This window comes from Zea mays, chromosome 1 (assembly GCF_902167145.1).
Source record: "Zea mays cultivar B73 chromosome 1, Zm-B73-REFERENCE-NAM-5.0, whole genome shotgun sequence".
NCBI lineage: Eukaryota > Viridiplantae > Streptophyta > Magnoliopsida > Poales > Poaceae > Zea > Zea mays.
In genome coordinates, this window is record NC_050096.1 from 174,523,413 (window position 1) to 174,534,737 (window position 11,325).

Sequence of the window (11,325 nt, forward strand, 5' to 3'; positions counted from 1 at the left end):
AACTGCCACCCAACTCCAAGAGACCAAAACAACCCTTCTGCAGTGCTCACTCGCACGTAGTGCTCGGAATATGGGCCGTGCTTTTTGGGCCAGCACGACCACGACTCGAAAATAGGAGCCCAAAGCACGACCCGACACGAAATAATATGTGCCGGGCTAGTACGGCCCGAAGACAGGCATGCGCCGGGCCTTAAATTCTGGCCAGTCAGGCCCCCGGCACGGCCCGTATAGATGGGCCGGGTTTGGGCCGACACGGCCTAATTAAACCCAATATGTTTAATTTCTTTATGCTATAATTGTTTAATATCTTTAATTTAGTAAGCTATAAACTTTATATAGTTGTAATATTTTGATTTTATGTGGTCAAATATATGGGCCGGTCTTGAGCCAGCACGGTTCGACGAAGACACGACATGATTTATGGCCAGGTTAGATCACTGTTTTTACACTTCGGGCTGACACGGCACGACCCAAAAAATTGTTGGACTTTTCTATCCCTAACCGGTTTGGTACGAAGCGCGATGAGCTTGGTCGGCATTACTCGCACCGCACACGACACGTCAGAGAGGCCCTCCGCCGCCACCCGCCAGAGCCGAGGACCGAGTCCACGAGCAACCCGTGCCCAAACGAAACGAAAGCTAAGGCAAAGCCCGCCGGCGCCAACCCGCAAAACCCCGCAAGCGAAAAGCGGCGGAAAACACACAGGGCCGCGCGCAGGAGGAAATGGCGCCAAGCTCGCGCGCGCCAATCTCCCGCCTTCTTCTCCCTCCCTCTATTTCCCCACCCCATCCTCGCCTCCCAATCCCAATCCGTCCCTACCCCAGCTCAGCTCAGCCCAGCTGCCCCTCCCCTCCTCCCCACTCCCCAGCGCCAGATCTCCCGCCATGGCCTCCGACGCCCCCGCCCCCGCCGCCGCGCAGCCCAAGCGCCGCGGCAGCTATAACTGCGGCCGATGCGGGCTACCCAAGAAGGGCCACGTCTGCACCGTCCCCAGGCTGGCCGCCGCCGGGGGCGGCGACAAGGCGGGGGAGCAGCAGCCGCCGCCACCCCCGCCGCAGACCAAGCCGCGGCGCGCGCTGCAGTTCGACGACCCGCCGGCCGCGTCGGACGTGTTGCTGGACGCCGTGCCGCTGGCGGCCGCGGCGCCGGGGAAGAAGGCGAGGGTGGAGGCCGTGGACGTGGAGGAGGAGGAGGATGGCGGCGGCGACTACGACCCGCCGCCGCTGGATTGGTGGGTCGAGGCGGGCGCGGGGCGGCGGGCGCCCGGGGAGGTGCTGGTGGAGGTGCTGCGGCGCATGCCCCCGCGCGCCGTGGCGGCCGCGGCCGGTGTCAGCCGCGGCTGGCGCGAATGCGCGCGCCGCGTCTGGAGGGCCGCCGAGGAGGTCCGCCTCCGCGCCGCCGGGGTCGGGCCCGTCGGCGCGCTCATGGCGCGGTGCCCCGCGCTCGCCAGGCTCGTGCTCCGCATGGACAGGTGAGGACAGGTCCAGAGCTGATCTATGCTATGCATGTGGCGGCGCGGCGCAGCGCTTTTAGTGGATCGGCGCGCAATTGACGGCATGGAGCTCGATCTATAGAACGCTGCTCGATCCAAACGGGAGGAACGGGAACCTACGAACGAACACCGAAATCCACCTAGTAATTCAACTTAAACATGACTGTACTAGTGGATTGGGATTGAATGGCTGCTCTTGGGTGCAGTGCAGGTGTGATCTGATCTGGTGCCGTGAGATCCTGCTCGTGGATCCTTGATCGGTGCTTGGTTGGAGTCTAAATACACATCCTGCAGCACGGGCAAGTCGCAAATGGATAGCAAAGTTGGCACGGGCGCTTGCCGAGGGAATTCTAAGTGTCGATCTTATCTGGTCGGACTTTCCTAGGGGAGTTCTAGTCATCTTGCTGTGAGATCTACTCTGATCTGAGAGCAGGAAGCACGGATCTGTTATCTTGCATCTCCGATGCAGAATCTGTGCGTGGTTGAATCTAGATAGTGAAACACTACTTGCCCTTGTGACTGATAAATCGGTAGTGATGGTAAAAGCCTCATGAATCTCTGATTGCATTGCCTAACAGACTCGAGCAATTTCTGCAGAAGTATTTTAGAAGGAACAGCAAGAGATTTGCTTTGAGTTTTATTAGATGATAGAAAAAAAATACTCCAATGCAGAGTTAGGCTGACCTTTTGAAGAACAACCTTCTTCGTTTGCTGATCTAAGAGGGACTTGTTACCTTCTTTATGGCAAGTAGGGGTGTCATTTGGTACATTTATAAAGTGTTTGGTTTGAGGAATCAACCCATTTTAGATGGTGTGATGCATCATTAGTCCATTTTTCAAATTTAGTGGAATGAGGTAATGCTAGATCAACTCAATTTATTTTACAAACTAAACAAAAAACTAAAGAATGAGATGATGAACTATTTTATTCCACAAACCAAACATGCCCCTAGTGTTTTTCCTGTTAGTATTCCTATAGTTCTGATGAGGAGCAAAATGCAGATGTTTTCTGCCTGCTTGCACAATTATAATTCGGGGAAAGCTGAAATCCTGTCTTGGGTCTTCTGGTGGTGGATAGTTCATCTAGTTCTAGCCCTTGACTTTATGTTTCAATCTCTTAGTTGTGAGGATTGATGTTCTGACCAGATGTTCTTTTTTTACATTTCTTCAGTGATGTTGATGCCACAATGCTGGCATGCATTGCATTTTCCTGCCCCAATTTACAGTCCCTGGATATCAGCATGGCCAATAGCGCGGTCAACAGGATAACTGGGTATGCTGAAGACTCCCACTACTAAACCATTCATCTTTCTATACATTTTGTTCTTGCTTATAATTGTGTATGGTTTGCATTGCTGCATGTTGAATGGAACATGAAAGTTTATGATCAGTGTCTAGTGCACATCCCTTTGCAAATGTGCAGTACCAACCTTACTGCCATTGCCTAAATATATATAGTTTCAGTGTTTCTTGTTTCTTTAAGCACCTTTGGGGTTTATTGTCACCATAATCCATCTCAAAAGATACCTGCACATCAGTAATGTTAAATGGACATTTTTAAGTTTTGGCGTTATGGTGTATCTAACTAGTGCTCCCTGTTCTATGCAGGGATGAGCTATCTAGGTTTGTTTCAGAGAAGCGATCTCTGTCAGTTCTTAAACTAGATGGCTGCAGCAGCCTTGGTTTTCTCAACATCAGCTCTTCAAGCCTCTCAACACTTTGGATGTCAGGTCTTTGTTCCCTTACCAAGGCGGTACGTCGAGACATTCCTGCAATCTATTCACTACGCGGTTCCCTGATCTTGTACCTTGCATAAACTCAGTGGGCTACCAACTTGCAGGTCATGAACTGCCCAAATCTGACCGAGCTATCACTGGACTTCCCCAAACAGAATAACGATTCCACCGACCTGGCTGCTCTAATTGATAGTCTGGGCCGCACGTGCCCAAACTTGAGAAACATGCACGTCTCGTCGATCCGCTTATGCAACGAAGCCGTGTTTGCTCTAGAAAGCGCCAATCTCAGGTATCTTTCGGCTCATCACATGTTGCCATGATCATTACATAATGTTTTTTGAACTATGCTGAATGGAATCTTTGCTATGAACCAACTGTATCTTGATCTCAACTGCATGTTTAACCTTCTTTTTTTCTTCCTCCTTTCACCAGGGGCCTATGCATGCTGTCTTTGGTTCTAGGTTCAAAAATAACAGATGCAGCTGTTGCATCTATTGTTCGTTCATACTCAAGCTTGGAGCTGCTTGATTTAAGTGGGTAAGCACCGCCTTATGAGGGCCAGATACTTCTATATCTTCACAAGCTGATGACTTAATTTTGCACGCTTATATTCCTATTAACAAAGTTACTAGTTTTTGTTCTATTGGGAAGTTACATTGCATGGAAACGGTTCCTTAATTTCGCACGCTTATCTTTCAGATCTGGCATTACCGACAACGGGCTTGGGATGATCAGCAAAGCATTCCCTGACACCCTAACACGCCTGCTCCTGGCTCTGTGCCCCAACATCACGTCGTGTAAGTCTCCTCCCATCCACTTGTTCAAAGTTTCCAATGCCCATACCCGCAGACATGCTAACAAACTCTGCTCACTCCTGATGTACAGCTGGTGTCCAGGTGGCTGCAGCACAGTTGCCGCTCCTCCGTCTCATGGACTGCGGCAACAGCATATGCGCCAACCCCCAGCCTGAAGCTGGGAGATCCTACTTCGGCGACCTGACCGGCGGGATCAAGTTCTGCTCTAAGTTACCTGTCCAGAAGAAGCAGCAGCAGCAGCAGGCTGCCTGCCAGAAGCTGATCATAAAGCACGGCGCCCTGAAGAAGCTCAGCCTGTGGGGCTGTTCAGCGATCGACGTGAGTGTCAAATAGCTGCGTCTGGCTACGTGATCCTTAACACACCGTTGCTCCGGTTCATCTCCATTGCACAGCTCCGTGCTCATTGCCGCTTCTCCACCTGTGACAGGCCTTGTACGTGAACTGCCCGGAGCTGGTCGATCTGAACCTCAACGCGTGCACGAACCTTCATCCAGGTGCGATGCCCATTCTCTCGTCCTCTTCAGGATCCTGAAGCTCAGGCTGCGCGTAACAAGTAAATTTCCATGCACTTAACGTCGTTACGTAACGATTCTGTTTCAGAGCGGCTGCTGATCCAGTGCCCCAAGCTGAAGGACGTGCACGTCAGCGGGTGCCGCGACATGCTGATCGGCGCCGTCAGGAACCAGGTCCTGAACGAGTTCGCGGCCGCCGAGCCCCGGCTGCCCTGCAAGCGGCTGGCCGACGGGTCGAAGCGCGTGCACGTGCCCCACTTCATGATCGAGCAGGTTTGCGAGCGAACCCCCTTCTGCTCTTGAACCTTGAGTCCGTCCGTCTTGTCTGTCATCTCACCGCCGGGGGTCGGTTCTTCCACTGTCTGCTGCAGCTGGAGGAGCAGGAGAAATGGGGCGGGCCGCGGAAGAGCCAGTGCACCGTCCACCTCACATAGGCAGATAGGCTAGGCCGGCCGCTGGGCGCTGGCGAGTGCTACTGCTGGCCTGTGAAGTGAGGCCCTGGTAGTCGGCGGCGCCCGCGTCCTCGCCGTCGAGGAGCTGCTGCGGCGTCGATTCAGCGAGCCTCTAGACCCCCCTGTATGTTCCATCCAGACTAGAGTGCCATGATCCTTCTGTTCATGCTGTGTGTGTGTGTGTTTAATCTGTGGAGTCTGTAGGATAATAACGGGGTGCAATGCAAACGTGCCCGACTCCTGTACTTTGAAACCGTATTTTGCTCTTGTTCATCTAGGACAATAATTGCCTTCGGTTTTCCCCAGATTACTTTTGCATGCTGTGTGTTGTTTGGTCTCTGAGCTAGAGCAGCTTTGCAGTCAGGCCCTTGTATCATGTGTATTTTCGTTTAAGGTTTGGTGATAAGGGAATCAGAGGGGGTTGAGAGAAAAAATATTTCAATTCTCAATCTCCTCTATTCTCTCTCAGTTCCTTGTCACCAAAGGAGCCCTTGGTTTTTTAGGAAGTTGAGGAGCCTTTAGTTTTTTTTAGGAAGTTGAGGAGCCCTTAGCCCCTCTTCGACTTCATCCATTCCAAATTGCAAGATTGGACTTCCTGACATATTGAATCCTGCTGCATTTCGACATGCAAATTTGCCAAAGGGCATAGATCCTTTGACAATTGTTTACCCTATATATATATATATATATATATATATATATATATATATATATATATATATATATATATATATATATATATATATATATATATATATATATATATATTAAGAGCCCCGGACTTCCAATAATAGAGGAAGTCCAGGCTAGTCAACATGGTCATTTTGGTTGAACCACACCGAGTCAACAGGTCCTAGTCACGGCGCCGTTACCCCCGTCAGCCAGTCACCTCTCCCACGTTTCATGTTTCTAAAACCATAGTCGCGCATTCAACGGAGACAAACCAGCGCCCATTTGAAGAAAACCCCAGCCGCGCAGATTTTCCTTTCGTCGGAGGCGACTCCCCAGGCGATTTCCGCGCCTCCAAACCAGCGCAGCGCCAATCCACCGCCGCTCCAATCCAGCGCCCTTCCATTCCACCTTACATCCTTCAATCTCCCAGCATTGGAGCCCGATTCAAGAAGTTCCAGGTAATCCAACATTGAAATACCCCGAGTTTGTCGTCGATTTCTTGAAGCCTATCGGTCGATTGAAGTGGATTTGATTGTAACCCTTATTCTCCAGCTAAATGTGTGATTTGTATCCGCTTAGACATCACTGTAATCGGGTCATTGCATCGCGCATTGCATCTCTTTTTTGTTTACAGGGTCCCCGATATTAAGGCATGTGTATTTATTCTATATTCCCACTATCGCCCGACATTCATAGATTTAGACAAAGGCTGTGGATTAGGTATTTACTGATGAGTTAGCAGAGAGTACTCTTATACAACCCAAGTAACACATATATTCTTTTTGTATGTAATATATATGCATATCTTCAGTATTGTTTATGCACATTCACCTGAGTCATTTGTTTACACATTTGTTTTATTATATATGCATATAGTCAGTACTCTTTATGCACATTTACTTTAATGATTTTTTTTCACATCTATTTTATTATCAAATATGCTTATTTGTATTTGATATATATGCATATCCCCAGTTCTGTTTATCTACATTCACCTGTGTCATTTGTTTACACATTTGTTTTATTATACATGCATATAGTCAGTATTCTTTATGCACATTTACTCTAATGATTTGTTTTCACATCTATTTAATTATCTAATATGCTTATTCTATTTCATTTATATGCATATCCTCAGTACTTTTTATGTCCATTCAATTAAATCATTTGTGTACACATCTGTTTTATTATATATAAAATATACTCATTGGATTTGATATATATGCATATTGGCAGTAATGTGTATGCTCATTCATACACAAGTTTATGAACATATATTAAGCATATTTGAATTGTTATATTTACTTGCATAATTAGTTTACACTCCTGTTCATTATATATAAATACATACAGATACTGTTATTTAAGCAAATGTTATTTAAATATTCATGTTATTTGAGCTAAATGTTTTTATTACTATGAACCAGTTATTAAAATATGTTGTATAGTTAGTTGATGCAAAAAGGCTCTTATTTTATCCTGATCCATTTACAATTATATGAAATATTAAATCAATCTTTATGCTTGTATATAACCATTGTTCATTAAATGCTATCGCATAAATGTAAAAGGTAGTTTAAGTTATGTAATTCCACTTAGCATTATATAGTATGCATTTCAGATAGTTATAGTAAAAATTAGTTCTTTTTTTGGCATATATTCATGCATAAATCAATGTATTTAAAAACAACTTTTTTTTCTACAGATCTATTCAGTATTTAATCATGAAGTCTGTTGATCGCCCGCCCAGTAATCCAAAAAGATTAACCATTGAATCCAGTCAGGAGGTTTTTTCAATAGACATTTCCAGACGTACAAGATCCAGCAGCTCAGCTCACCAAGATGATATTCCCCAAAATCAGGAGCAGAATGAGCCACAGCCAGCCCCAATCCATCGTTTTCGCAGAAAGGCGTTAGCTTGTCGTTTAAAAAGAAAACCTCCTGCTCCATCCACACTGTCCGACGACGATTTCATGGATGCTCCATCGTTGAAGCGCCAATTCAGATCTGCCTCACCTTCTCCTTCAGAACAAATCAGTGCAAAGAAGTTAAAAGTACCTTCTCCTCAAGTTCCTTGCGTGAAAAGAAGTCCAAAGTCTAAGATCATTACAAAAAAAACTCTCCTAAACAGAAGACTCCTAGAAAATCACAGGTAACATGTATATATTTATGTTTATTCATGTGTTAATTTTGGTGTCCAATCATGTTTGTATTTTCCCCCACTTTAAATTTATGTATATTATTATCAACAAATATGGTGTTTACTTTTTTTTATTGTTGTAGACTAGTTATTTACAAGCATGTAATAATTATCCCTTGTTTGTAAATATTGTATCATTAGTTCTAACTATATATATACTTTGTGTATTAATGCATATTCATTTATGCTTCCAGAAACTGAACATCCGCTGCATTCCCTATGATGTTATTGTATCATCTTGGATAATGAGCGATCGGCAGCGCGATGCTGTCGCTAGGTTGGGATTTTCAAGCATATTTGATTTGCGAACTGATGCCTTAGAGAGCAGATCACTCATCAGGTGGTTGATGGATAAATTGGACCCACATGACATGACCATACGCCCAGGGGCTGGCAAGGAACTGAAGATAACAAAAGATACGGTTCATCTGATTTTGGGTTTGCCATGTGCTGGAGGAGGCAGGGAGTTTACTGATTGGTATGGTGAAGTGGATGCTGCTGCAAAACTGAGACGTGATCTCAATGTTGGTAAAGAAGAATTTGATGTTGTCAAGCTTCAAGACAAGATAGTGCTTGGCAACGATGATGAGCTATCAATTAGATGCTTTTTTCTGATTCTATTCAATCGGCTTCTTTTTCCTTCTGCTTCTTGGGGCATTACAAACAATGAGGTACTCATGACTTCAAACATGGCCCGAATGTCTGATATTGACTGGTGTCAACTAGTTTACACGGATTTGTGTGATGCTGCCGCACGTTGGCATAAAAGGAACAAAACAAACATCACAGCAACAATATATGGATGCTCACTCATTGTTCTGGTAAGTATTTTTTTGTTTAATGTGCATATATATGATATGCAAATAGTTGTTATGTACTACTTTTATATATTTGTGCATTCCTTTTTTCAGATTTACTACCTTGATCACCTACATCACCCTGCATCTCCTGTTAACAAATATGGTACTCCACGCATTAAGTTTTTTGACAATGAGACCATAAAAGAGTTGGCTCGTGGTGACAGGCGCCCCCCGTAAAACTGGTGAACCATTCGGATATGCAGAGGTTAGACATAAACAACTTTTTGTCCTGTTATGCAGATGTTAAAATATTATTACTGCTAACTGTTCTATATTACTTTATACAGTTTCGTAGCCGTTCAGAAACGTGTTGCTTCTGCCGTTTTCAACATATATGTGCCACGTATCAATAATTTGATTGGCAACAAGTTGCAATGTTTGCCCTCCCAGCAGCGTCCAATGTTTCAATCATTGTTTGATGCTCATGACAAAGAGGTGGATAAATACTGTGATTCCCTTCAGCTGAGCCATCAGATGATGGTTTCGAAGCAGATTGAACTCTCTGAAACATTTGGTGAAATGATCGATGAAGTTCTGAGAGCTGCAACGCAGCGCGATTCACAGCCAGAAGGTTTTAGTATTTATGTTTATTTTTTTAAACTAATCAAGTTCACGAATTATTTCCTGGAAAATAATATATACTTATACGATCTCAAATAATTTATTATATGCAGTTTTGTATATACAAATTATATATTAATTTATACTCATACAAGCAGCAACATATTTTTTCAGTGTATTTCATTTTTTGAAAACTGTATTTTATTTATGCATCCTGATAGTATACTGATGTAGTTTGCAAATGTGTATGTTTAACCATTTTTTTATAACGATACATTTATAATGCAGTTATATTTCAGTAACAACTACTATATTATTATATGTTCCAAATGTAGATAACCCCCCACTACCTCAATGACTCCAACAAATGATCCAGTATCCACACCAACTGCTCCAACACCTGATAAACAGCAACATGACCAGGAAAGCCATGTTCCTACTGATCATATCAAAGTATTAAATGATGTAAGTTTTCTCATACAAACTATATATACAATGCATATATTCTATTCTGCATACAAGTTACTGTTTACTCAAATTTCAGTTGTTTCCATTATAGATTGTCAGTGGGAACCTGCTTAAGTTCATTTTGTCAGGAAAACTAGATCCGAGCATGTATGTATTATTTATTCAAATTCCAATTAAGTATAATTAGAAGAATTGTAATCAAAGTTTTTTCCCCAGGTCTATCATTAATTTTGGAGGATTTGGAGGGACTGTCCTTGATGTTGTCCAGTCGTTTGGTCCCAACAAATGTCTTGAGAATACTTTCATGCAGGGATTTATCGACTGTATTCGTCAGGATGATGTATTATACAATCCAGATTCTGTAATCAACACTCTAATACTGAATGTCAACGTTGGGGTAATTTTTTCTCCACAACTTTGTACCTTATTGCAACACTTACTGTATAAATATATAATACTAATCAATTTATTTTCTTTATCCAGACCGTTTTGAATATCGAGGAGTTTGAACAACACAGTTCAAATCCACAGCCCTTCACAACATCACTTCTTAAAGAACATCTTGAACCGACCCTTCCTTCAAATGATGTTCTGAACCAGATTAAATTGGTGAGTTCTTATCAGTTTCATTTGTACAAATGTTAGAATGTTCTTTTGGTCACTAGTTTTATGTTCTATTAGTTTTAATTTTTCATATGCATAGTATAAATCATTCATAATTTTACATATATATTTAACAGATCCTGGTTCCTATGCTACGCCGAAGTCACTGGACCCTTTATGCAATCAATTTTGAACGTCGTCGAATAGACATCTTAGATTCAAATTCTTATGGTACATTGCTTGGAGGCACTACATGGAAACAAATCCATAATGATCAAATAATGATAAATGGAACGAAGATACCTTGGTCCAGATTAATAATGAGAAGACTTAGCATTGCCTTACATGAAGCTCGACCTGAGTCAACTGTACCAAAGTTTGGCAACTACAAGATTGGGCTCCTTCCCAATTGTCCAACCATGACACCAGGGTCAAATGATTGTGGTTTTTTTGTCGCAAACTTCCTCCGCTACTACGATTTTGATGATGGCGACTTATCAGAATTTTATACTCCGGTATGTCACTAAATTAGTCTTCTAATCTTGCATATATTACTCCTCAGATTTTATTCTACCATTAATTTGATATTATGGCTATTTCAGGATGAACCAATGGACCAACGTGCCTTTGTTCTGCATTACCTTACTTTTCATCGCAACAACATGGTTGCCCCCCTTCCTGCAGAACTGCTGCCTTTCAAGTATTCTCCAAGGAGACGCCGCTGTTTGAAAGCCAAGACTTAGATAGCATAGCTGAACATGATTCCCTGTGGGATCCACAAAACTGTTTATGTTACTTGTTAAGTCACTTATGTCAGGCCTATGATCATGTGTTTGATACTCCGCGTGCCACTTATGTTCAATGTGTCTAATGTCTATGCTACTTCGCATCAGTTTCTATCTGAAGTGTGTCAAACATAATTGTTACCAGAATGTCTATTTATGTTTTCTGTTA

General features: G+C 43.7%; 2 protein-coding genes across 3 annotated transcripts; both read left to right on the forward strand.

Moving 5' to 3' along the window:
• The first annotated feature begins 724 nt into the window (after positions 1 to 724).
• LOC103640570 (F-box/LRR-repeat protein 17) lies at positions 725 to 5,321 on the forward strand. The gene is made up of 10 exons (XM_008663663.4): positions 725 to 1,471; positions 2,664 to 2,765; positions 3,101 to 3,245; positions 3,333 to 3,517; positions 3,661 to 3,765; positions 3,928 to 4,025; positions 4,114 to 4,361; positions 4,471 to 4,537; positions 4,644 to 4,828; positions 4,927 to 5,321. Exons 1-10 carry the CDS (start codon positions 885 to 887, stop codon positions 4,987 to 4,989), a joined length of 1,785 nt encoding a protein of 594 aa, XP_008661885.1. The 5' UTR covers positions 725 to 884; the 3' UTR covers positions 4,990 to 5,321.
• Positions 5,322 to 7,366: 2,045 nt separating this feature from the next.
• LOC103640571 (uncharacterized) lies at positions 7,367 to 11,325 on the forward strand. 2 transcript variants are annotated; one of them, XM_020547193.1, is made up of 10 exons: positions 7,367 to 7,831; positions 8,074 to 8,700; positions 8,791 to 8,944; positions 9,027 to 9,310; positions 9,636 to 9,765; positions 9,860 to 9,915; positions 9,985 to 10,165; positions 10,252 to 10,377; positions 10,509 to 10,886; positions 10,974 to 11,325. In XM_020547193.1, the coding sequence occupies exons 5-10, from the start codon at positions 9,655 to 9,657 to the stop codon at positions 11,112 to 11,114; spliced, it is 993 nt and encodes a 330-aa protein (XP_020402782.1). In that variant the 5' UTR covers positions 7,367 to 7,831; positions 8,074 to 8,700; positions 8,791 to 8,944; positions 9,027 to 9,310; positions 9,636 to 9,654; the 3' UTR covers positions 11,115 to 11,325. The 2 variants fall into 2 exon arrangements, with proteins under 2 accessions (XP_020402782.1, XP_020402783.1); XM_020547194.1 differs by lacking the exon at positions 9,860 to 9,915 and having other exon boundaries at positions 7,368 to 7,831.